Source organism: Dipodomys ordii, unplaced genomic scaffold, assembly GCF_000151885.1.
Source record: "Dipodomys ordii isolate 6190 unplaced genomic scaffold, Dord_2.0 Scaffold102, whole genome shotgun sequence".
Lineage (NCBI taxonomy): Eukaryota > Metazoa > Chordata > Mammalia > Rodentia > Heteromyidae > Dipodomys > Dipodomys ordii.
In genome coordinates this window covers 6,027,012-6,052,612 of record NW_012267318.1, presented here as the reverse complement: position 1 = coordinate 6,052,612, position 25,601 = coordinate 6,027,012, and the positions used below count along the sequence as shown (strand labels likewise).

Sequence of the window (25,601 nt, the reverse complement as noted above, 5' to 3'; positions counted from 1 at the left end):
CTTTATATAAAAAGTCTACTACTTAATCAGGAATAGTATATGTGTCTGTCAGCTGTCACTGAGTATTGAAACCACAATATGGTTAGATCTCCAGTTACAAGGAAGGTAGAAATTCAAAGGATAGAGATTTGAGGTGATCATCTATATCACAAGAGACAAAGACAACTTGGGACATGGGGAGGAAGGGGGAATAATCCTTAACCAGAACGCACATAAAGCAACCTGAGTACTCTCTCCTCATACCTGGAATAACTGAATTAGTCCAGGTCCTATTACAAGAGAAGAGTAGGTGGAAAGAAAATATGACTTAAAAAAAAAAGCCTCTTAATTCTCACTGGTAATGTGTCTCACTTCCCCCTATCTTTATTATTATCTTTTTTAAAAATTTTATTTTCTTGTAAAGATGCTGTACAGAGGGGTTATAGTTACATGAATAACGTAATGAACACATTTCTTGTCAAGTATTGTTACCCCCTTTTTTGTTGTTCTCCCACTATCCCTTCCCTCCTCCACCTCCCACACTCCTCCCTCCTCCCCCCCAAAGTATTAACTCTTATCTTTACTAACGTTTTGCACAACCTCACATTCTATAACTCTGGATCTCAACTTCTACAATCTATATAGCCTTCCCTCACCATCCCTACTCTCAATAGCTAAGTAATAATACCTGCACATAGTATCCTTATCTTTCTAACACCTACAGTACCAAAATCTTTAGCCTCTAGCATATATAATGGTATTTTATTGCTTAAAGTTAATCTGTGTTTTGAACTGGAACTAATTAGAGCTGTGATATACCTCCACACTAAGGCAAAAAATAGTACATCAACCAATTAACACCCACTCCTGTAAGAATACAAAAATTAACCCAATGAGAAGACCTCAGGAGTCTAAAGACCAAAATGAGTTGTCCTCAGATGTGTAAATCCCAACATAGAAATACAAGAGATATGAGAAAATTACATACTATACACCACTAGAGATCATTAATAACATGAGGCTCAGAATGACAATGAAGTGGAGAAAAGACCACACAGAGAGCTTAAAAGAATGGTAAGAACAATCCACAAATTCTAAGGAGTCGTTTATAAGCACCTACATAAACACAGAAAGAACACCATCAAAGAGTGTGAGAATATATTTTTTAAAAATGAATATCAAGTAAATACAAACAGCTAAATGAGTTCAGACTACACATCTAAAAGAGTTAAACATCTAAAAGAGTTTGAGACATTAAGAAACAGTAAGTTCAGTGTAAGATATGAAAAAGGATCTCAAGGAGTCAGAAATCTAGAAAAAAATTAAATTGAAGTCCTGGGGATAAAAAAATAAAGTGAAGCTGGATACTGGTGGCTCATGCCTGTACCCGTACCCACTCAGGAGGCTGAGATCTGAGGATCAAAACCAGCCCGGTCTGGAAAGTCCATAAGATTCTTATCTCCAATAAACCACTCAGAAAAAACCAGAAGTGGAGCTGTGGCTCAAGTGGTAAAGTGATAGCCTTGAGCTAAGGAGCTGAGGGGACAGTGCCCAGGCCCAGAGTTCAAGCCCCATTACCAACAAACAAAAAACAAAAAACCTTTTTCTATAAATACACTTTCAAATATATGCTCATAGTGCATACATATATTTACATATATTTATTTATTTATTATTTATTTCAAAGAAACATTACATAAATCTCCTTCCATGTTTCAAAGAAAAAAAAGTAGAAAGCTATCTCATCAGACAGTATGGAAGATAAAATTATGTCACGTGCACGGAAATTGATGAATCTGGAAAAAGTTATGTTGAGTGATATAAGCCAGACCCCGGAGAGAGAAGATGTGATTTCTCAGCATAGGCCAATCTTAGACTCAAAATACAATTTTTCTTGCAAATACAGGGTCATGTGCATATATATGTATATCATGTGCATAGTACATTCAGGAATGAAACTCCATGGTGCATTCTCTGTAAACAACTGATGTGGGTTTGTTTTGGGTGTTTGAGAGGGGTGCTGCTCTAGGAGTTTATTTTTGTTTTGTTTTGTTTGGGGGGGGAGGTGTCTGGTCGTGGAGCCTGAACTCTGGGCCTGGGCCACAACGCCACTTCCGGCTTTTTTCTTTTTGCTTATGTGGTGCTGAGGAATGGAACCCAGGGAACCTCAGGCATGTAAGGCAAGCACTCTACCACTGAGCCACTTTCCCAGCCCCTGCTCTAGGGGTTTAAATCCAGGGCCTACACTCTGTCCCTGAGCTTTTTGCTCAAGGTGAGTAGCAATTTAGCCACAGTTTCACTTCTGATTACTTGGTGGTTAATTAAGAGATAAGAGTCTTATGAACTTTCCTACCCAGACTAGCTTAGAACCATGATCCTCAGAGCTCATCCTCCTGAGTAGTTAGGATTACAGGAGTGAGCCACTGGTGCCTGACCAACAAAGTTTAAGAAAATAGTTATCAGAAATCTGAAACATATAATGGGAAGGGCTAGTGAGTGGAGTGCAAAACATTATCAATAGAATGTGTTTTTAGAGCTGAAGCTTAGTAAGACATTCATAATTAAATAGAAAAATGTATAGAGTTCTTGAACAGAAACCTTAGAAAATAGGAGACCTACAATGTCCACACGTATATGAAAACATGGTCAAGAGTATGCTACTCACTACTCACTTACAAAATGGTTATAAAGGACTGGGATATTTAGTATAGAAGGGATAAAACTACAACCCTTATTCAGTACAGGTAGAAATTCTAAGTGTAGGACCATTTTGAAAAACAATTTGGGGAAAAAAGACCTATTAAAACTGAGCCTTACCCTCAACAGAAGTACATACAGAAAAGTACAAAAATATACACAAGAGAATGTTACAGTCAAAATAACTTGAATGTATAGCTATAAAATAACAGACACATAGTGGTATACACAAATGATGCAGTAATAAATGGAAACAAAGTTCTGTAACAACATGGGCTGATCTCACAAACATAATATTGTGTAAAGAAAGCTAGACAAAACAATTTGGCAAAAATCTTATTTATAAAACCTCAAAACTAGATATAATAAATGTAAAAGTCAGAAAAATGGTTAACTCCAAAGCTGAGATGGGGAAGCCAGACACTGGTGGCTCACGCCTATAATCCTAGCTACTCAGGAGGCTGAGATCTGAGGATTACAGTTCAAAGCCAGCCTGGGCAGGCTCTTAAATCTCCAATTAAGCACTAAAACGCCAGAAGTGGAGCTATAACTCAAATGGCAGAATGCTGAACTTCAGCCAAAAAGCTCAGGGGGCAGTGCCAAGGCCCTGGTTCAAGTTCTAGGACTGGCACAAAAAGGAATGGAACAGAAAGGAAAAGAAGGAAATTATACTACAGCAAGAAAATATACACACAAAAAGGAACTTCTTGGCCAAAAAAATTATTTGTAGGAAAGGTCAAGGAAAGAGGGCAGAGGAATGGTGACAAAATACAGTTATAATATTCAATGTACATATGTAGGAGAGAGAAAGAAAGGAAATATACTGGCACAGGGAAAGTTTTCCTGGATATAGCTGAGTTCAGTGGATCAAGACTATAATTCTAGTTACTTGGCAGGTAGAGGCTGGGGGACTATGATTTGGGACCTGCCAGGAAAATGAATTTAAATCTGTTATTACAGTAATGGTTCTCATCTACAATCTCCAGCAATAAAGGAAAGCATAAATAGGAAGATGGCAGCCAGGCTAGCCAAGACATAAACCTGCCTGCAAAATAAGCAACATACAAGGGAAGTGAGGGTAGAGTGAAGGTTTGGCTCAAGTGGTTGACAGCACCTCCCTCGCAAGTATAAAGCCCTGAGTTTAATCCCACTATTACATACACACACACACACACACACACACACACACACACACACACACACACACACACACACACACACACATTTCTAGACAGGACCCAAAAGCATAAGAAACAAAACAGCAGAAATTAACAAAAGATATTATATCCATTTAAAAAGTTCATAGCAAAGGAAAAAACTAAAAGCAAAGAGACAACCTAACGATCATACTGAATCTCTGCCATTCAATCAAGGATTGAGGTCCAAAATACATGATGAACTTAACAAAGAAACAAGTTGTTCAAATATAATGATGAACAAATGTTCTTAACAGACACTTCTCAAAAGAATATATACAAATGGTCAATAAGTATATAAAAATGTTCGGTATCATTAGTCTTAAGGAAAATGGAAATTAATGCTACAATGAGATTTCATCTCATACCATCTAGAATAGCTACCACCCACTCCAAAAAATGCTAGTATGAGACAGGCGGTGGTGGCTCACACCTATAATCCTAGCTACCCAGGAGGCTGAGACCTGAGCATCTCAGTTCAAATCCAGCCCGGGCAGGAAAGTCCATGAGACTCTTGTCTCCAATTAACCACCAGAAAACCAGAAGTGGTGCTGTGGCTCAAGTCATAGAGTGCTTGCTTTGAGTTGAAGAGCTCAGGGACAGCGCCCAGGCCCAGAGTTCAAGCCCCATGACTGACAAAAAAAAAAAAAAAAAAAAGCTGGTATGTGGGAAAAAAGAAAGCCATACAGTTGTAGGAATATAAATTAGCAACAACTTCTGTATGTACAGTATAGAAGGCCCTCAAGAAAACTAACAATTAAATTTTTATAGGCTCTTGTTACACCTCACCTGGGTATGTATCTGAACAAAATGAAAACCTGCATACCTGTGCTTAATAGTAGCACTATTCACAGTAGCTAAGAAATGGAATCAGCCTAGGCTTCCAACAACAGATGAATGGATACAGAAATTATGGTACAACTATTTGAGAAGACTATAGATGAGAAGAATGTCAAACAATGAAAAGTACTGAAATACACTGCAACTATCAATGAAAGTAGCAAACTCACTGAAAGTTGTTGAATAATGGGAAGTAGTAGGGAAAGGAAAGAGTAAACCTGTATGAGTAATACTGAATATGAGTAAATACTATATGTACATGTGTAACACACCAAAGTGAAACCGCTTTGACAATTAGCAAACACAAAGAAAAGAACATGAAAGAATATACAGCAGGTCCTGTCTGCAGTTGGAACATTAGTGAGAGGAAAGAGCTCAAATAAAATGTATGAATGAGGATGAATATAATAAAAATAACATATGTATATGTATGAAAAAGGGAGAGAGGGAAGGGAAGGAGGGAGGATTCCAGAGGGTCATGCCTCTAATATTACCTGCTTGACAGGCTTGAGATTAGGAGGCCAGCAAAGGTACAAAAGCTCATGAGATCCCTTCTCAATTGAAAGCTGGGTATGATGTACTACAACTAGAAGCCTAAAGTAGGTGGAGTACAGTCCAGGTGCACACCCTGGCAGTAAGCAAGACCCTATCTCAAAAATAACCAGAACAAAAAAAGGGACAGGGGGAGAGGGCTGGAGGCAAGGCTCCACTGGTAAAGTGACTGCCTAGTAAGAGCGCGCTACCTGGCACACAACCAACAACAACAATGACAACGACGACGACAGATGAATTCTAAGTAGGAATACTAGGGGCTAGGAGACAGACTGAAGAAAGGCTGTGTCAGACAGAGGAGAGGAGATAGAAGAAAAGTGGACGGACAGATCAATGCACAATGTTTGTCCATATGGAAATATGACAGTAAATTCCATTAATATGTAGAATATATGCTGATAATCATAATAAAAATAAAATGTTTTGTTGAGATTGAAGAACAATAATGGCTATGATATATGTGGCTATATAGCTGCACATCTTAAGAATTTTATTTCATTTTTTAAAAAGAAACTTTATCTTTATCTCAATGCTTTCTCTAAGGCTCTTTTCATTCTTCAGCGTATGTAAGAAAAGGAATTATTATAGTCATGACAAACATACTGTGAAATGGTAGGTCAATCTGTACATTAAAAAAAGGGAGGAAGGAGTCCTATACAAATTAACCTCCTGTAACAGAAATACCTCCTGTGACACAATCAAGTAACATTTTGTATTTATCAAAGGATGTATGTCAGGTTATATACCTATGCTCAACTAAAAAGACGTCTCAATGCCATTATATATATAATTAAAATTCACAGTGTGCTTTAAAAAAATTTAAAAACTTAAAAGCAATCAAACGGAAGTGCACTTTATCATTTCATAATGTATCATAATGTCATTTCCCTTCTTTTCTTACTATATAAAATTTTATAACATTACATCAAGAAGAATACAAGTATAAAAAGATAAATTACCCGATCATTCATGAGAAGATCTTTCACAATGAATGTAGCCACCAAAGACTTCAAAGGAGCAGCAAACTGATCAGGTGCAAGAAGGGCAATATGACCAATAGTAACCAATGGTGTTATAAGGTGTTCCAGGTTGCTTGGATCTAGGCTCTTATGTAGAGGCTGAAAATGAGAGGAAGAAATATATTTAACTCTCTCTACAGGCAAGTAAACTTCATGTTTCATCTTAAAATTTTCATAACTACAAAAATTTCAATATCTATATGTGATATAAGCAGTAACTCAATCTTACGTTTAGAGTTCTGTTATCTGTGTCTAGAAGACATTAAATTTAAACATTTTTAATTTTGTCCAAGTTACAATTCAGAACTAAACAAACATTAAGCATGTAGAATCATATTATATAGAATATCTACTGACTATATACTTGACTATATTAGAGACTCTTAGGATTCACCAATATCCACTTTGTTCCCACTTCCTGAGCATGAAGGTGACTACATTGTGTAGCTTCCTGTACAGTCAGGTAAGGATATATAATGGTGTAATGATCATAACAGTACATCTATTAATTCTCTTACTTACTCTCTGGCTTAATGCCAACAATCCAGGAGACTTAAAAGAGGATCCACTAGTTTAAAAAAAAATCTGTGTCCCTATGCCACTAATTAAGAGACTATCCAAACACTCAAAGCTTTTGGTAGGTCCAGTTGATTGTATTTTGGTATGTTTTATTACAGCATCAAATATTAAATACCATAAGAAATAAAATTACTGTATTACTATGGTGAGAAACTCAACCACTAATAGGCATTTTGCCATGAGGAAAGAATGAAGATGTTCTTCATATGCTCATCTATACTGAAATCCAAAATGTATTGTTTTTAAAAACTGGCAAATCAGAAGACATATATCATATAAGCTTCTCATATATAAGGTATAAGGTAAATGTTACAAATTGTTTTGACTTATTATAAAGCTTGATCTAAATTATAAATTAAATTTTTATTTTACAGATTTTTCTCTCTAGTTATCTGCGATGACAATGCTAGAGTTTCATAATATGGTTGCCATAAATTGCAGTGCTTAGGTAAAAGTTATTTAAGGTACACAACAAATAACATGAAATATATATTGAAAGGGTACACTATTTTTGGGGGGAGGGAGGGTGAGGATGGGGGTGGTGGTAATGGTCCTGGGGCTTGAATTCAGGGCCTAGGCACTGTCTCTGAGATTTTGCTCTCAAGGCTAATGCTCTACCACTTTGAGCCACAGTTCCATTTCCAGTTTGGGTAGTTAAGAGTCGCATAGGCTAGCTCTGAACCATAATCCTCAGATACTCAGCCTTCAGTCACATGGGCTATCCATGAACCATAATTCTCAGATCTCAGCCTTCTGAGCAGCTAGGATTACAGGCATTAAGTCACCAGTGCCCAGCTGAAAAGATATACTTTTTACCTAGCACATAAATTAGGTCCATCATAAAAGTACAGACTTGTTTACTGTATATATTTACAAATCCTGTATTTTAGTAGTGTCCCAAACAGAATTAAAATTTTATGAACTTGTATAGTCTGTTACATACTACCAATAACTATAATTTTATATATAATTACCTCTCAAAGTCCAAATGCAAGTGTATAAAGCAATGTAGAAAGTATTACGGTATTTATTTCTGTATTTGAATTAGCATGAGGCGTCAGAATAATCAGGTATTTTTATATTGCACCCATTCATCAATGTTGACTTTAGTGATTCAAATTCTAACAGTATACATAACATATCAACAATATTTGCTTTTTAACTATGATATGAAATACATTTAAAGAATCTCATTACCTCAAATATCTGTGCAAACTGTGTCTCTTTACTTGAAAATATTGCATGGATACAATGAATAGCATATTTGGCTTGGCGAGGAGGTCCTTTTTTAGATTTGTGATGTAAAACAGGAAGCAAAGCCCTAAGAAAGAAGAAAAAGAAAAGAAAAATAGTGATCCAGAAAAACCAATATGACTTCTACTAGACAATTTAACATTTGTTTGCTTGTTTTAAGTACAACACCAAGATCTACTGACTTATTTTCACTAGCCAGTAATTTTTCTTTGTAAATATCTATATTAAAACATAAGTATTTAGTTCTTTATATTTGATTCAATAATTACAACCACAAGTAACACTGGTGGCTCTATTCTTTTTTAAAGTATTTTAATTATTTAAAATTATTTGTTTTTTTTAACTCTATTTTTTTTCTTTTGTTTTTTGGTACTGAGGATCGAACCCAGGACATTACACTTGCTAGGCAAGCGCTTTGCCATTGAGCTACATCCCAGCCCAAAATTATTTATTTTTTAAGTTATTTTATTCTCATTCCTATCAGTCCAGCAAATCCTCTGCCACCTGACACACTGACACAGCACTGTGATGGGATGAAACTGTTCTTCCTCAGGTCTCTGCTCCTCACCAACATAAAGCAAAATTCATTAACCAGTACTTATTATTCATTATTACATGACAAGAATTACATGACTACGAATCCTTGCTTCCATAAAAATAAAATTTTAAGGAAAGAAAAATATTGTTATAACATATATTAGCAAAATATGTATCCATTTGTGACAAGTTCTCTGGAGGGAAAAAAGTAGGAGGGGCTAGGAATTAAGAGTATAATAAAATTAGAGTAAAATTAGGAGTATAATACTGTTATAAAATTAAACAGAAGCTTTCTCTGAGCAAAGTTTCTGATGGAGGTAAAAAGTCATAGAGCTATCTATAAAAAATATATGAGCATAGTAACATTCTACTGCTCAAAACGTTAAAATGATACTGCGGCTCAGTGCAATGGCTTACACAGTGACTCACACTTTGCATTCTTAGCTACTCAGGAGGGGAAGATTGGTGGGATTGTGGTCCAGGTTGGTCCAGGCATAAATTCAACATTATTCTAAAACACTCAACGTCTGTGATGAACTTTCTATAAAAAATATACACAAAAAATAAAGCAAAGGGAAAAGTGGAGGTGTGGGTTAAAGATTACAACACTAGCCTTGAGCACAAAAGCTCAGGAACAGCACCCCGGCCTGAGCCCCAGGACCGGCTCAGTGAATGAATAAATAAAATAGCTTAAGTGGTAAGGCTCTCCTAAGTTAAAACCCCAGTATTACCAAAAATTAAAGAAAGCATAATAAATGAAGGAGCTCTTAGCGGAACTATTATTCAAACATCTCTCAGCAAAAAAAATATTCCTCACTGCCTATAACCAATGGAAGAAATTAAGAATCTAGAGGTCAAAAAAAAATCATCATGGGGCTGGGAAGGTGGCTCAGTGGTAGAGCACTTGCCTTGCATGCATGAGGCCCAGGGTTTGATTCCTCAGAACCACATAAGCAGAAAAAAAAAAAAAAAAAGCCAGAAGTGGCACTGTGGCTCAAGTGGTAGAGTGTTAGCCTTGAGCTGAAGAGCTGAGGGACAGTGCTCAGGCCCAGAGTTCAGGCCCCACGACCGGACCCAAAAAATCATCACATTAACAGTAATCTGATAGCACACCAATAGCAAAGTATAATAAAAAGTTAAATGAAAAACTGAAACCTGCTGAAAATAAGCCTACAGATCCAAAAATGTGAATAAACCTCTAATAGGAAAAAACTAATTGATTCCATAGGCTGTCATTACCCATTTGCTAAAAATTAGTGATTGCTAGCCTTGAGCTGAAGAGCTCAGGCCCAAAGTTCAAGCCCCATGACCAACCAAACCAACAACAACAACAACAAAAAGAACAAAGAACAGTCAGCTGAGAATATTATTCCATGCAAAGTTATCTTTGAATAACGAATAAAATGGAAGACACTGAATCTGATCAAGGTACACTGTATCCATATTTGGATGTCAAAATGAAATCTTCTTGGTACAACTAAATGATTCTAATTTTTTTAATGTAGAGAAAAGAAATAAAATAGACTTTTTACAACAAAGAGAACTGGAAAAATTCGATGTAGTAAAAATATACTTAACACTTTAAGCCCCTTACACTTGAATAAAAATTCATACCTGAGTATAAGTCATTGTTTTTCTCTAGAAATGATCTCTTTCAGTAAACTCCTTATTTGGTAAACTTCCCACCACCTTCACATACAAAAACAAAGAAACAACAACAACAACAAAAAACCCTACCCCACCTACCACCAAAAGAAATGTACATTATATATCATTTATTAGACAACTAGATCATCGATGTATGGATAGACATTCAAAAGATGAAAAACAGAAATGGTATACTATAGAATTTATACATCGTGGGCTGGGAAGGTGGCTCAGTGGTAGAGCGCTTGCCTTGCAAGCCTGAGGCCCTGGGTTCAATTCCTCAGCACCACATAAGCAAAGAGAAAAAAGCCGGAAGTGGCGCTGTAGCTCAAGTGGTAGAGCGCTAGCCTTGAGCTGAAGAGCTGAGGGATAGCGCCCAGGCCCAGAGTTCAGGCCCCACAACCGGACCCCCCCCCAAAAAAATTTAAGTATAGAATTTATACATCGTGACAATGAAATCATGATATTCAATCCCAAAGAAAAAAGAAATAGCAGGGGGCAAAAAACACAGACTAGATAAAATCAAAACCTAACCTATCAATGGTTACATCAGCTCTATAAAAAGAATCCAACTGACGGTTAGGCTATACTAAAAAACCAATAGCTAAACATGAAACATAATAAAATGATCTAAGTAGTAAAACCCATTTAAAAATGTTGTCCTAGTAAGCCTAAAAGTTATTTTGAGCTAGGTGCTAGTGGCTCCCATCTGTAATCCTAGCTACTCAAGGCAGAAAAGTCTGTGATACTTTTATAGCCAATTAATCACAAAAAGCTGGAACTGGAGCTGTGGTTCAAGTGGTAGACTGCTAGTCTTCAGTACAAAAGCTCAGAGAAAGTGCCCAGGCCTAGAGTTCGAGACCCAGGAACGGGGGGGGGGGGGGGGGCAGAGAAAATTATTTTGAAAATGGAAAAGATGTTTTACAAACACTAATACAAAAAAATTAGTAATAGTAATGTATTCTATTCTCAAAGAAAACTCAGGAACAAGGAACAAGTCTAGAGATTAAAGACAGATTTCATAAGTCTATAGGAGTATGGAATCAAGCAGTATGATAATGCTAATGAGAATGTTCAACATATAACCACTATAGGTGGAAATGTAATTTCAAAATTACATATGCACTAGTCTTGTTTCTAGGATTCACTCCCAAATGTTAATTTGACAAAAACACAACAAAAGACATATGCTACAGTAATTCACTGAAGGATTTCTTGTGAAACTAGAAACAATTTAAGTGACCGGAAATAAGAAACAGGTTAAATAAGCTATGACTCATTCATAAATGACCTCTATATTTAAATATGGAATTATTCCAAGTATATACACTTGACAGAAGAAAAAAAACTCAGGAGAGAATAAGCCAAGATGACACACTAAAACATCTGCTATTTTTGGTCCATGAAAGAGAACATCTGGTATCACAGACAAGACTAGATTCTGAAGAGAGGAAGGAGTTCAAATCTACAGAAGAGGTGACAGGAAAAATGTAGCGAGGAATCTAGAGCCACCCTATGGCTCCCCCACTGTGACTGGGGAGATTGAAGACTGCAATACAGGGTAAAATCAGGCACTCTTTACAAAACACCAACTCTAGCTATAGGAAAAACCAACACAAAACACACACAGCTATAAGAAAAACCAACACAAAACACAAGCTTTAATCATAGTGCAGAGATCAGTGAGGCAGAAACAACCCCAATGTAAGAGACTAGCTCTAGCAAAGAAAAGCTTTACATGGCTCTCCACATCCAGGAGAGCATATGGGGAGCCTGGGAATAGAAGCAACACAAGACTTTTGACCGTAAAATCAAGTATTGCTGAGGAGAGGGAAGTAGCTGACAGGACCCAGAGTAGATAGAAAGATCCACTGTCACCTAAAACACCAGAAGCTCAAAAGGCCTGGCTGTACCAATCAGTAAGGATTTCCTGCCTGCCAGGACAAAGCAGATGCATGGGTCTGGCAATGAAGAAGTCAGGGGACCCTCTGCCAGGTCACAGAGTGGAGGAAATTACATTTCCATCTATAGTGGCTATATGTTGAACATTCTCATTAGCATTATGATATTGCTTGATTCCCTACTCCTATAGATTTGTGAAATCTGTCTTTAATCTCTAGTCTTGTTCCTCATTCCTGAGTTTTCTTTGTCTGAGACAAAGAATAGTTTTCTTTGTCTATTACTAATTTTTTGTAAGTGTTTGAAAGACACATCCTTTCCATTCTCGAAATAACTTTTTCTTTCTTTCTTTCCTTCCTTCCTTTCTTCCTTCCTTCCTTCCCCTCTGTCTCTCTCTCTGTCTCTGTCTGTCTGTCTGTCTCTCTCTCTCTTTCTTTGCTGTTCCTGGGACTTTCTCTGAGCTTTCTGTTATCCTAACTGCACCATTAGGCAGAGGCAGGACCGTGGCAGATTTCCCAGGAGGGAAAGGAGGCTAGGAAGAAACTACATAGCCTGAGGATGGCTCAGCAAAGCAATTTTTCAATGAGAAGTTTGTTGTCCAGAGCCTGGCTCTGTGTGACAGCTGATGAAGACAGTACCCTTATACCCAAATCTAAACAAGTTTTTTACAACCACACCTCAGAGTGCATGTATATATTTGTGTATGCATTAACAACTAAAAACTCTTACTTTGTTTTATGTAAGTCTGTATTTGTTTCATTTTTGTTTTCATATATTTTATAAGCTTAAGTATATAGATTTTTCCTGTGTATCTAATATTGGTCATGTACTTTTTGCTTTCACTTTTTAGTATAAGCTATTTGCCCCTTGCCATTCATTTTTTAGTTCTGCTTCTTTCTATCCTTCTGCATTACTTACCAGATAACTACATTGCCTGAAAACCATTAGTTGTATCTATATTTTGGTCTAGTGTTAACAGTTGTTTTAAGTTGTTTTGGTTGCATTCTTTCTTCTTCACGGGAGTGCGCATGAGCGCGCACACGTGTGTGTGTGTGTGTGTGTGTGTGTGTGTGTGTGTGTGTCTGTCTGTCTGTGTGTCTGTGTTCAATTCTCAATTCACCTTCCAATCCGTACTCCAATGCAGCATTAACTAGATTAACTGGATTTTTCTCTATTATTTTTCATCCAATATCTCTCCCAGTAGGCCCCTCTCTCTTTGCTTCTACATTCACCTGAAGAGAGTGGAACAGTACTGGTGACTCGTCTTTATTAAAGACTGCCACAAAAATAAGGTTATGGTTTATCAACTACAATAGCTATTTTATACAAGCTTCTTCACACTCCATAGACAAGAGCTCTGCATACAGTGTGTTAAGCATTCAAATTATTTGGCATGGTAGCCAATCTATTGACCAAAAACACCAGAACCCAGCCATGACTAATTCTTCTGTAATGTGTAAGAAATCACCAACTAAAAGGGCACAGGATATTAAAATCTCAACCAAAACTTAAGTTCCAGATATATAAATTCTTGGAGGGGAAAAGAATTACTAAATTCATAAACAACCAGGGCAACACTTCTCCCTCAAAATCCAACAACTTCACAATAAGAGACAAGTGATAGTGAGGAGGAAGAAAGGCCAAATAACAAGCTCAATAAAACAGTGACAAAAATGGTCACAAAATTAAAAAAAAAAAACAACATGATATTTAAATACCTGAGCAAATTCCAAGAGAACAGAAATAACTAGGAAAGCCAAAACAACTACAGAGTTCAAATAATTGAATAAAATAAAGTAGGAAGAAAATGGTATGAAAGAAGAATTCATTAATGATACAGAAATCTTTAAAAAAAAAATCAAATTGTGGGTGTCTATCATCCTATTTACCCAGGAGACTGGGGTCTGTGGCTCTCAGCAAGCCCAGACAGCTCTGTGAGACTCTTATCTGCAATCAGCTAGTAAAAATATGAACTGAAAATGGAACTTGGGTGGTGGAGTACTAGGCATGAGAGAAAAAGTTGAGTGTTAAAGATCGAGGGCTGGCACTAAATAAACAATTTGAAATCCTGAAAATTAAGAGCGTAAAAGCCCAAATTAAAAAAAGAGATCCTCAATCACAACACTAGCAAATAGAAAAGAATAAACTAAAAGTAGATTGAAGACACTGAAGATACTAAAGGAACTTAAAAGACCTCAGATTTTAGTATACATGCTGCCAAAATGGGAGGGAAGGGATGGTAAGGGAAAAACAAAGGAGGCAACAATGCTTGATAAGAAATGTACTCATTACCTTGCTCATGTGATTGTAACCCCTCTGTATAGTATTTTCACAATAAAAACCTTATTTTTTAAAAAAAGACCTCAGAGACTCTCAAAAGACAAAAACTATGAACTATGGGAATAAAAGAACAAAAAGAATGTATAACTACTTAATTTTTTTATTCATGCACGCACACATGCGCACGCACACACACACACACGCACGCACACACGCACACACACACACACACACACACACACACACAAAATAGCAGGAAGTTTCCCCAATCTTGATACATCTGTGGGAAGGAGACTTACAGAACACCATCAATAACCTAAGAGAAAGGACATTACAGTTTAAACACTAAATTTACAGAATAAAGAATATTAAAAGCTATAAAACAGACTAGCAATGTACAATTGCAAAGCTGATTAATATAACAGATTTCTTGACAAAAACTAAATGAAAATAGGTAATAAAAGAACATAAATCAACCCTGGAAGAAAACAACTGCCAGCTTAGACTAGTATATCCTGTGAACTATGCTTTGTAATTGAGAAATAAAAACCTTCAATGAGAAACAGATTAAAGGAATTTCTGACTACTAAATGTATACTGCAAATTGTACTTAAAGAAATCCTAACCACAGGGGAAAGAGGAAATAACAACAAGGAAACAGAGGAAAGAATAAACTCAGAACCAAGAGACAAACCACAGAAGGGAGGAAAAAATCTTTGCCAGATATCAAAACAGAGGAAGGATATACTAATAGCACAAAATATTAAACAGAAAAGAACATAAATGATCAAGCAATGAATGCGCAAGCAAATTGTACACAGTTCTCAGGAGAAATACAAAAAGAAAGATTCAACATCTTTAGCAATAAATGAAATGTATACTCAAAACCACACTGTTCTGTATCATTCCAGTCTGAAAGGCAACCATTAAGAAAACAAAGAAAGCTAGGTGCCAAGTGGCTCACAACTATAATCCTAGCTATTCAGGAAACTGAGATCTGAGATCATAGTTCAAAGCCAGCCAGGACAGGAAAGTCTGTGAGACTCTTATCTCCAGTTAAAATAACAAAACAAAACAACAACACCAACAAAAAACCAGAAGTAGAGCTGTAGCTCAAGTGGTAGAGTGCTAGCCTTAGGCTAAGGAAGATCAGAGACAGTGCCCAGGCCCAAGTGCAAGCCCCAGAACCAAAACACACACATTCACACACACACACACACACCACACACACACATACACACACACGGGGAGGGGAGGGAAGAGGAGAGGAGAATGCTTGAAAAGGAACCCTCATATACTGTTGGTGAGAATGTAAACTAGTGCAAATACTATGGAAATAGGTATGGAGGTTCCTTAAAAAATTAGGGAGACCTTCCTATGACATTACCATAATCAGTAAATCAACATACCAAACAGATAACTAAATACCTAAGTTTACTGAAGCATTGTTCAAAACGGTCAAGTGATAGAATCAGCCAAAGTATGAAATAGATGAATTGATAAAAGATGTGATGGACACACACACAGCAGGGAGAAGGGAGCTGTGGGAAAGAAGAGCTCATGCACATGCATGGAATGTTACAAAGCCATAAATTAAAATGAAATACTTTCATATGCAGGAAAAAGTGGAACTGTGTCATCTTCCCTTCCCCTTTTCCTCCTTCCTAGCCTCAAACAGGAGTTTAAGGCTTGCCAGAGGTATGAGTTTGGAAATTCTCTCTGGCTCTGCTATAAATGTGTACAGTATCTCTTGATTGATAAATAGTCAGCAATTCTTTTGAAGTTCCCAACTCAGGCTACAATTGCTTAGTCAGGTAAGGAGAACTAAGAAGAAAATTAGGAATAAAGGTAGTCTTAACTTACCTCTGTGTAAAAAAGCCTTACAAGTGTTACCACTTTACCTATGAGTACCTATGAGTTTTTTCCCACTTTAGCCTACTTCAGGATGAGCCAGACTCCTGATATATAAGATGAATCACAATGGAACCCCATGGTTCATCATCATTTTGTTAAGTAGGTTAGCACATAATTTTTTCTCTTCCTAAAAAGTCAAAAATAAAGCATTTCCTTCAGCTAGGCGTGGTGGCTCATGCCTGTAATTCTACCTTCTCAGGACACAGCAATCAGGAGGACCACTGTTACATGCCAACCAGGCAAGAAATTTACAAGAACTCCTTTCAACAATTAAAACAAAATAAATATGGGCACAGTGGTGTAGATCTGCTCTCCCAGAGTCAGAAAAACTATGGAGGATACAATCAAATCCAGCCAAAGCATAATGTGAGATCTTTCTTCAGAACTAAAGCAAAAAAGGGCAGGGGCTACATTCAAGTGGCAGAGCCTAGAAAACTCAAAAGCCCTGAGTTCAAATTTAAGTACTACAAAAAAGTGAATATAGGGGCTGGGAAGGTGGCTCAGTGGTAGAGTGCTTGCTTTGCATGCATGAGGCCCTGGGTTCGAGTCCTCAGCAGCACATAAACAGAAAAGGCTGGAGTGGCGCTGTGGCTGAAGTGGTAGAGCACTAGCCTTGAGCTGAAGAACTGAAGGACAACGCCCAGGCCCAGAGTTTAAGCCCCACAATGGACCAAAAAAAAAAAAAAGTGAATATAATAATAATTCTTCAGTGTTTTCTCTTTTATGTCTAACTTTTAAGCTTTGTTCTTTCCTAAGGAAAACACTGTCCTACAATAAATGATAAACTGAATGAACTAATAATATCCAAGTTTCTCCTGTAGTCTTATTCCAGCTGAAATCAGATTTTCCTTATTTCTCTCAAGGACTATTAACTTCTCCCTGTAAATTAGCAAATAATAAGATACTAATTCACATTGCCTCACACATCTAATTTGGGGATATGTATAAACTGCTTATGTATTTAATTCAGTCTAAACAGCATGTCTGATGACAGTTGTAACCAATTTGTGTAGCTCCTAATTAGCTAAATTTTTCTTTCTTTTTTTTATAAGTCAAGGAGAGATAATTTAATATTCACACAGTTTTGTTGTTTTTGTTCAAAATCAACTCACCCAACTTAAAACAAAAATTGGTGACTATATTTTAGTCATAGGAGGTACATACTGTGAATTGCTTAAGAACAGTGTGTATATACAGTAGGTATTCAATACTAGTTCAGTTAATTCTCCTCATGACAGACATTTGAAATATATTCAACATACGGATCAAATAATTTTAGGTACTTCAGTTCCCTTTAAAGCAGCATGCTTTAAAATTGCCTATACTATTCTAATATTTCAATCTTGCTCTCTTATTCCTCAAACAAATACATGAAATAGTTTCTTTAAAATATTAAGGATACCAGAAGTGATAATCAGGGATGAAATAATGTGAGCTACCAGCAAGTAAAGTGAAATAAATTTGTTCAAAGCTCTAATAAAAAGACAATTGGAATATGGGTTCACATGGCATAGCAGTAGCTTTCTTCATTGGGCTCTGTTAATGAGAACAGTCTGGGTAACAAAAGAGACTATAGGCAGAAGAGCTAAAGTGAGGAGAAATACTAAGATCTAAAAGAGAAGAATAAGATAGGTAGAAACTGTGACAAAATAGAAAGATGACAGAGAAAAGTAGGAAAAGTTCTACCTCCTGTTCTCCCAGACTGTAGAAGGGAAGGGAGGCCAAAGCTTCTACCATAATGTAAGTCTGGCAGTCTCAACCATAGATGGATAGTCCTAGCTGTGGGACAAATTCACACCTCTCACAAGTCTTAACTCCCAGAATGAGCATATGGCAGGGCAGTGACTTTTCCAGTGTAACAGGGCACAGTAAGACCACAGCTCACTCCCTGTATCTTGGAGAGGGCCTCCTGTTCCACAGTGTGATTCACTGGGGATCACACTGCCTTAACTGTTTCAACCAAGTGTTCCAAAGCTACAGAATCTCCACATCCAATCTGTCCAGTGAGAGCAGCCCAATCACCTTTGGGCATTTTCAGAAAACAAAGAAGTGAGCATCTACTCGCCACAGCTCAGATTATATACAGAGTGATCAGATATTATCTGCTTGCAAGAGACCAGCAACTAGGAAGGTTTGGAGAAGCTACACGACTGGGGCTGGAAAACCAAGAACAATTCAGATATCCAAAAGAATGGAGAGTGAGGGCTTAGACCAAGGAAAACAGAAATTAAATCATCAGGAGCTCAAGCAGTGAAAGCTCTGGAGGTAGGTGACACTAAAAGAGTCCCTCACTAAATTAAGTCACAGTTTCTGGTCACTGCACAAACAGCAAAAGCCTGTAGCTGACGGGTACTGTCTGGTGGCTTGGGGGCTTGCTTGCTGCCAGTCATGAGTGAGAGCTCCAAACACAGTTCTTGTAACTCATATGATACCCCCAAAGTCTCTTTCCATGGGTAAGGAACTACTAGGCAAGAAATCATAGAACTGAACCCCACAGACAGTGCATCTGAACCAGCTATGTTGAACTAAGGAACTATTTGTTCCCTTCATTATCAGGTTCATTAGAGAAACATCCTGTGGGTAGGTAGTGTTCTGCTGTCATAAGGGACACAAATAGGAATACCTGTGAAGCAAACCATCTAGATTTTAAAGCAACTGGCAGAAGCTTCCAGTTACAAAAAAGGGGGGGGGGGAGGACAGGAGGCTTTGCAGAGGTTAAAACCACAACACTTGACCAGTTCCACCCTCTACCAATATATAACACTCACCAAATACGAGGAACTAGGAACGAGGGCTGGGCCCAGTCTAATGGGAAGAAAGTACGCCTCAACTTTCCCACTAACCATACCCACCTGCATGAACACCTTAACACGTCAAATGGAGAACTACAGCTGGTTCAAATTAAAAACAAATAAATTGACCTCAGGTGTATAAATCTGAACACAGGAACAAAAGAAAAATGAAAAAAAAGCAGCATAACACCTCCAAATGTCAACACACTCTCAACAACAACAACATTAGAATTAAATAACAAAACATACCAAATAGAATAAACTGGCATATACATATAAATAATTCAGTCAGCAGCCCTTGTAAATTTCTACAAAACAAATCACATTTTAAAACATAAGGCAAGACTTAGTAAATATAGTAAAATAATATTGAAATAAGGTCCTATATCTTTTTTTTTTTTTTTGCCAGTCATGGTGCCTGAACTCTGGGCCTGGGCACTGTCCCTCAGCTCTTCAGCTCAAGGCTAGCGCTCTACCACTTGAGCCACAGCGCCACTTCTGGCTTTTTTATTTTTGCTTATGTGGTGCTGAAGAATCAAACCCAGGGCCTCATGCATGCAAGGCAAGCGCTCTACCAGTGAGCCACCTTCCCAGCTCCAAGGCCCTATATCTTATCTAACTAAAGTAGAATAAAACTAGGAGTAAACAGCAAAAGAAATCACAGGCTACACATAGAGACTGAACATTTTGTTCAATCAGAGGATCAATGAAGAAATAAAGGAGAACTCAGAATGTTCTAAAACCTAAGGAAAATGAAAATATTGGGGCTGGGAAGGTGGCTCAGTGGTAGAGCACTTGCCTTGCATGCCTGAGACCCTGGGTTCGATTCCCCAGCACCACATAACCAAAAAGAAAAAAAGCCAGAAGTTGCACTGTGGCTCAAGTGGTAGAGTGCTAGCCTCGAGCTGAAGAGCTGAGGGACAGCGGCCAGGCCCAGAGTTCACGCCCATGACCAGACCCCCCCAAAAAAGAAAATGAAAATGAAAATCTAAACTACCAGAATCTTTGTGATATAACAAAGGCAGTATTAAGAGGTATATTATAGATATAAGGATTTGTTATTTTTTTTAAAGACAAAAAAAAAACCCCACAGAGATTTCAAGTAAATAGCCTAAACACATATTGTAAATTAAAATAAGAACAAGCCAAACCCAAAAGATGGAAAGAAATAATACAGATTAAGAAGTTAATGAATTTGAGATTAAAAATACTGTACAAAAAAATCAATAAAATCAAGTCAATTCTTCAAAAAGATAATATTGATAACCTCTTAGAAAATCTAATTTATGAGAGGAGAAAACAAGTCCAAATTAATAAAATTTAGGCTATCACACTATACCAACAACATGAAAAAGATTGTAAGAGATTATTTTCAAAACTATATATAGTCAAATAATTGACTAGAAAATCTGGAAGAAAGGGATACATTTCTCAATGCAACTGACCTGCTAAAATTGAACCAAGAAGATATAAACCACTTAAATAGACTTATAACCAAGTAATGAGACTGAACAGTAATAAATAATAGTCTATCATGTAAGAAAAGCTCAAATTCACAGGAAGAAGAAAAGCCCACCGGATTGGCTGAACTATTTTACCAAACTGTTAGTATGAATTAACACTAATACTTTTCAAATTTTTCTAAGAAATATAATGGAAACACCAAACTCAATCTAAGAAACTATTATACTTACTCTAAAACCACACACACACAAAAAAAAGATTCTTAGACAATTCCCTTTTAAAAAAACATAGATATAAAAACTCCCAATAAAATACTAACAAACTGAATTCACTAACACATTAGAAATATCATATATTATGATCAAACTGGTTTCATTTCAGGGATGTAAGGACGGTTCAACATAAATATATCAATAAATGTGATACATCATATGAAAAGAATCAAGAACAAAAAAAAATCACATGGTCATGTTAATGATATAAAAAAGGCCTTTGACAAAGTCAACACACACTTTTATAAAAACTGAAAAAATTCTGGAGAAGGAATATATTCTAACATTATAAAGACTCTGTGTGTGTGTGTGTGTGTGTGTGTGTGTCTGTGTGTGTGTGTGTGTGCGCGTGCGCGCACACATATGGCCAAATCATACTATAAAGAGAAAAACAAATCATTTCCTCTAAAGTTAAGAACAAGACAAGAGTATTCTCTCCACTCTTATATAGTACCAGAATTCTTAGCCAGCACAATAAAGGAGGAAGAAATAAAAAGGACCCAAATAGGGAAAGAAGAAATCAAATTACTCCTATTCTTGAATTTCATGACTCTATGAAGATTATACCAACTGATCCAGGAACAGTTGATTCCTTGAGAGTTAATTACTTGGGAGGTTGAGATTCAAAGAATCACAATTCTAGTTCACAAGATGCCTTCTCAAGCTAGACCTGAGTCCAGTGGCATGTTATAACAAAAGACTAACAGAGACCGATCTCAGCCTATGAACCACCTAAGGAGGAAGGCAAGACCCTATCTCAGAAATAATGAGCAAAAACATGGCGGGAGGTATGGTTAACTGGCAAAAGTGCCCCCCTAACATGTGTGAGGACCTGAGTTCAAATCCTAGTACTTTCCACTTCCTCCTCAAAACTGAGCTAATAAATACTTCTAGCAGTGCAGCAAAGCTATAAAATTATAGCAAATCCTGTAGCTTTCCTATATACCAATAACTAATAATCTGACAAAGAACTCAAAACGATTCTACTCACAAAAGTACCAGAAAAACAAAATCATAAGGTATAAACTTATCTAAGGAGGCAAAATGTTTTTACAGTAAAAACTGTAAGCCCTTGAATAAAAAAAAGTGGGTGCATCAGATGAAAAGACCTCTCCAAGTTCATGTATTAGCAGAATCAATGCTGTTAAATGACCATTCTACTGAAAACAATCTACAGATTCAATTTAATGCACACCAAAAATTCCAAGGCTGTTTTTCACAAAAATAAATAAATCCTAAAATTCATATGCAATCAAAAGATCCCAAATAACCAACACAATCTTAAGCAAAGGACCAACATAACTACAGATCAGTTACAAAAACTGTTATTGGCATAAAAACAGACCTGAAGACAAATGAAACAGAAGACCCAGAAATAACATAACTATAGCCATCTGATCTTTGCTTTGACCCAAGACCTATAAAAAAGCCCAAAAAGTCAAATATCATGTTCTCACTCATTTATGTACAATAGAGCTAAAATGAACATGGTAATTATAACAGTAGTGGTAGTGGGTACTAATGTAAAAGGGGAACTATCTGTGAGGATCATCATGAGAAAGGAGGAGGAAAGGAGAGGATATTGACAGGTGATGAGGATTGAATTATGTTACATATATACATGAAAACAACAATATAAAACACACCAAACAATGTTTGAAAACTGGGAAAAGGGGAGAGGAGGAATGAGGAATAAGGTAAATAACAAATGTATGCTATTTCTTTTTGTTGTTGCTGGTCGTGGGGCTTGAACTTTGGGCCTGGGCAAGGTGTCCCTGAGTTCTTCAGCTCAAGGCTATCACTCTACCACTAAGCCACAGGGCCACTACCACTTTTCTGGTGATTAACTGGAGATAAGAGTCTCATGTACTTTCCTGCCCAGGCTGGCTTTGAACCATGATCCGCAGATCTCAGCCTCCTGAGAAGCTAGGATTACAGGCGTGAGCCACAGACGCACAGCTAATGTATGCTATTTCAAAAACAATTTTTTTTAACTTACAAAAATTAAAAATAAACTGAAAAAGGAAGGGTGGGAGGGAGCTCCATAGGTACTCAAGTCAAAAAATCTAGATCATGGCTCTGCTGCTTCCTATTTGATCAAGAAACATTTGCCTCTCTGAAAATCAGATTTCTGATTTTAAGAGGTTATTTAAGAGCTGCATTTCACAAAATTGTTAGAAAGTTTGAAATAACCTGATTTTAGGGTAAACATCAAGTAAATGGTAAACATATACAGTTTGTTTGTACATAACCAAACTTTCATCTCTGACCTGATTTAGGAGAGCCACAGCACTATTCCATAGGGAAACTTTCTGAACTCATGTAAAAAATTAAAATTGATCTCAAACAATAAAGACTCTTACTCTTGAAGATGACCGTATAAATGTTGCTATTGTTCTATCAACAGTTTCTTCAGATGATTAAGGTCACTTGCACAAAAAGGAGTAACTAAAATCATACCTCTGTTAGAGCTACCTGAGCCCAGTCTCTTTCTGAGGAAGTCAGTCACAATTTCATAATAAACATGTTTCCTCGATCACAACTAGTATACTAGTGGCTAACCTAGAACTGATGAGTTGAAACTGTATGACTATAGCAATATAACTACCATCAGATCTTTCCTACAAAAACAAAGATGGATATAGAAAAATAGTAATAGGAACAAAGACTATTCCTTATAGAGATTCTATTATAGAATCTTGAACAATGATCACCCAATATTATAGAGCCCTGGAGTAGCAGCCCGATTTCAAATTATTAGAAATACTTGAACACCACACTTTTCTATTTCCCTGTATCAATTAAAGCTCAGCATCTCAAAAAATTTGTCCCACTGGGCATTAATGGCTCACACCTGTTATCCTAGCTACCCAGGAGGCTGCAATCTGAGAATCATGGTTCAGAACCCAGAAAGGAAAGTCAAGTGAGACTCTTATCTCCAATTAACCACCAGAAAACCACAAGTGGCACTGTGGTTCAAGTAGTAGAGCGCTTGCTTTGAGCTGAAGAGCTCAGGGACAGCGTCCAGGCCCATAGTTCAAGCCCCTAGACTGATTAGAAAAAAAAAAAAAATTGTCCCATCCAAAATCCTTAATCAATTGCAGAGGAAACTAGAGACTACTGTGAATAGTCCCAATAAAATCCCTCACTACACTTGAACTGATGTGAATTATCCATTCTATGAAATAGAATCCAAGTACAGTTTCATTATAAAATTGCTTTCATCAAAATCTATAAGCAAAACTAATGCTGTAGGAAGATTTGCCATATTTATCTTCTATTTTCATCAACTTTCAAAAACACCAATAGAAGTTTCTTCACATGACAGTGAACAGATATTGTTCTCCTGAAGTAAGATAACTTACTTCCTCAAAACTTCAAAGGTTACCATCAGAAAAGAAACAGTATATCTGAAATATTTATCAGAGTAAACTTACGATCTGATGTGTGGGAAATCTTCTTCAATTTTGCTGCCTGTGTTCTTGAAAATCTGTAGGGCAGCTTCTGCTACTTTTTCATCATCCATTTTCAGACAAGCCAGAAGTGATTCAAACGTTTCAGCAGAATGAAATGAGATAGGATGTGTAAATGAGAGTACCTATAAAAGGAGTACACAAAAATATAAAGCTTTCATCTTTACAATATACCTAGATACTACATACTAAGAAAACTACAAGTCAAAATCAAAATGATTACACTAATAAGAAACTACCAGCAAAAAAAAAAAAATTTAAATTACCCTAAAATATAAACAGAAATCCTGTTGATATAATTCTAATCAATGTAATTTACATTCTGATTACTGTTTAAGGTTGCCCACCCTTGGGGAGCAGGGATTAGGAGTAAGAGAAAACAAATTTAATAGCGTATTTTACAAACTCTTGTTATTTTTCTAGATAAAATAACTGGAAGAAAGTAGCTAAGAACATTTTTTAAGAAAAAAGTAAATCAGGGAGAGGTACCAAGTAGTAAAAGAGGTTGTAATAATAACCAAATCAATGCGGCAACAATGTGGAAAACTCATGAGACTGAAAAGGAAAATCAATAAGTACATCCTAGCATCTATGAGAATAAACACTGAGGCCCTACGTCTAATTTCTATCACTACCCAGATTTTTCAAGTGTTATTTTTACTGCAAGCCGGGCACTGTGCTAAGAATTTATATGTATGAATTTAGTCTTCTCCAGAATATTGTAATTTCTAGCATGGATGGAGCAGGGATAAAGTATTCAAGAGCAAAGTGAGTGAAAATGACAGCTAGAACCCACTGTTTTATCAAACTATTAAAGCACTAATGTAGAATGGACTAAGAAGGATGTTTATAATTTAATTAAGGACAGAAAATTAAATATTCCTTCTGATTTCAACTATATAAAACAGAACTTATGAACAGTTTGTTTATAATTTAAGTTGTCGGTAATAAACTATTTTTATAATGAGAACAGGTAAAAAACATGTTATCTAACAAAACAAATACTAAAATACAGTTTTAGTATTTGCATTCCAATTTGCTCAATGAAAATGCTTTAATGTCTGAATTAATAATGTTAGATGGTTGAATTATCCTGAAAACATTCAGCTTAAAAGTTTGAATAAATGCACAATTTTTAAATTACCTAAAGCAACTGAGAAAGTTTACCTTAGGTTATAGAAACTTAAGAACAAACAATAAAAACTAT

The 25,601-nt window shown here is 36.5% G+C and overlaps 1 protein-coding gene across 5 annotated transcripts in view; it reads right to left on the bottom strand.

Moving 5' to 3' along the window:
• The window catches only part of Pds5b (PDS5 cohesin associated factor B), a 112,975-nt gene that overhangs the window by 30,931 nt on the left and 56,443 nt on the right, over window positions 1–25,601 (bottom strand). For all 5 annotated transcript variants that reach the window (XM_013027308.1, XM_013027306.1, XM_013027311.1 and 2 more), the window contains exons 18-20: window positions 24,359–24,519; window positions 8,060–8,183; window positions 6,224–6,382 (exon numbers count right to left, since the gene is read on the bottom strand). In XM_013027308.1, the coding sequence (XP_012882762.1) occupies window positions 6,224–6,382; window positions 8,060–8,183; window positions 24,359–24,519 (444 nt within the window). The remainder of the gene's footprint in view (window positions 1–6,223; window positions 6,383–8,059; window positions 8,184–24,358; window positions 24,520–25,601) is intronic.